We start from the raw sequence: 1,188 nt of genomic DNA on the forward strand, positions 1-1,188 counted from the left end.
TTAATTAAATATATATCATATATTATTTTTTTTCCAATTTTTTCCCGCGTATTTCAGGGTAGCTACTAGTTCTACAATATAATCATATTTTTGGGCTATAAAGGCCACATATTCAAGGGACTTGTTAAACCATGGGCCAGTAGTCTCTTCAAGCTTGAATTAGGTCCATAAAAGTGCCCGCACAAAGTAGCTTCTACATAGTTCACAATAGTCCTAGAAAGTTCCAAAGAACCCACAAATCTCAAAACAAAAAACAGGGCCTAGACTATACTAGAATCCTCTTAGTCATCTTTATAAATACCCAACCCACCAAATCCTTCAACCATCGAAAGAAATTCAGCAAAAATCTGAAGTTATTTGCAACAACATCAAAGTTCAAAAATGTCGATGATTCCAAGCTTCTTCAGTGGCCAACGCAGCAATACCTTCGACCTATTTTCTCTAAATGTATGGGACCCATTCAAGGATTTCCCAACTCAATTTTCCAAAGAGAATTCTGCTTTTGTCAACACTCGTATTGATTGGAAAGAGACCCTAGAAGCTCACGTGTTGAAGGCCGATCTTCCTAGGCTAAAGAAGGAGGAAGTGAAAGTAGAGGTCGAAGATGACAGAGTGGTTCGGATTAGTGGAGAGAGGAAGATAGAGAAGGAAGACAAGAATGACACGTGGCATCGTGTCGAGCGGAGCAGTGGCAAGTTTGTGAGGAGTTTCAGGTTGCCGGAGAATGTGAAGATGGATCAGATTAAGGCTGCGATGGAGAATGGGGTTCTCACTATTACTGTTCCCAAAGTTGAGGTGAAGAAACCTGATGTCAAGGCCATTGAAATCTCTGGTTGATTTTGTTTGTGTGTGTGTATGTCTATTGTGTATGTGCTTTTAGGAAACATGATTAATCTCAGCTGTAATGTTGTGTGTGCGAAGTTTTTCTTAAAATATCTAGGCAAATAATGCTTTTTGACTAATTTTTTATGATGCTCAGTATATATGATCGTTATTTACTTCTTCTTTTGTGAAATTTCAGTCTTCAGTGCATTCCTCTTGAGTAAATTGCCCCTCTATTTTTCAATTTTTCGAAAAATACTTTTTATTCAATTGATGGGATTTTTAAGCGCTAAATGGACATTAGTTTCTGTTTAAATAGAATTTATGGCTGAAAATTGAAAACCGAAAACATTGTAGTAAAATAAT

The 1,188-nt window shown here is 36.9% G+C and overlaps 1 protein-coding gene across 1 annotated transcript; it reads left to right on the forward strand.

Annotated features, from left to right (window-relative positions):
* Positions 1-334: 334 nt before the first annotated feature.
* On the forward strand, positions 335-934 carry LOC142643616 (17.5 kDa class I heat shock protein-like). The gene has a single exon (XM_075818308.1). The coding sequence runs from the start codon at positions 382-384 to the stop codon at positions 835-837; it is 456 nt and encodes a 151-aa protein (XP_075674423.1). The 5' UTR covers positions 335-381; the 3' UTR covers positions 838-934.
* Positions 935-1,188: the final 254 nt, after the last annotated feature.

The sequence above is a fragment of the Castanea sativa genome, chromosome 7 (assembly GCF_040712315.1).
Source record: "Castanea sativa cultivar Marrone di Chiusa Pesio chromosome 7, ASM4071231v1".
Lineage (NCBI taxonomy): Eukaryota > Viridiplantae > Streptophyta > Magnoliopsida > Fagales > Fagaceae > Castanea > Castanea sativa.

Bases quoted from the DNA above. Each gene is read 5' to 3' on its own strand.
- LOC142643616 (XM_075818308.1), top strand. From the start codon at position 382: ATGTCGATGATTCCAAGCTTCTTCAGTGGCCAACGCAGCAATACCTTC.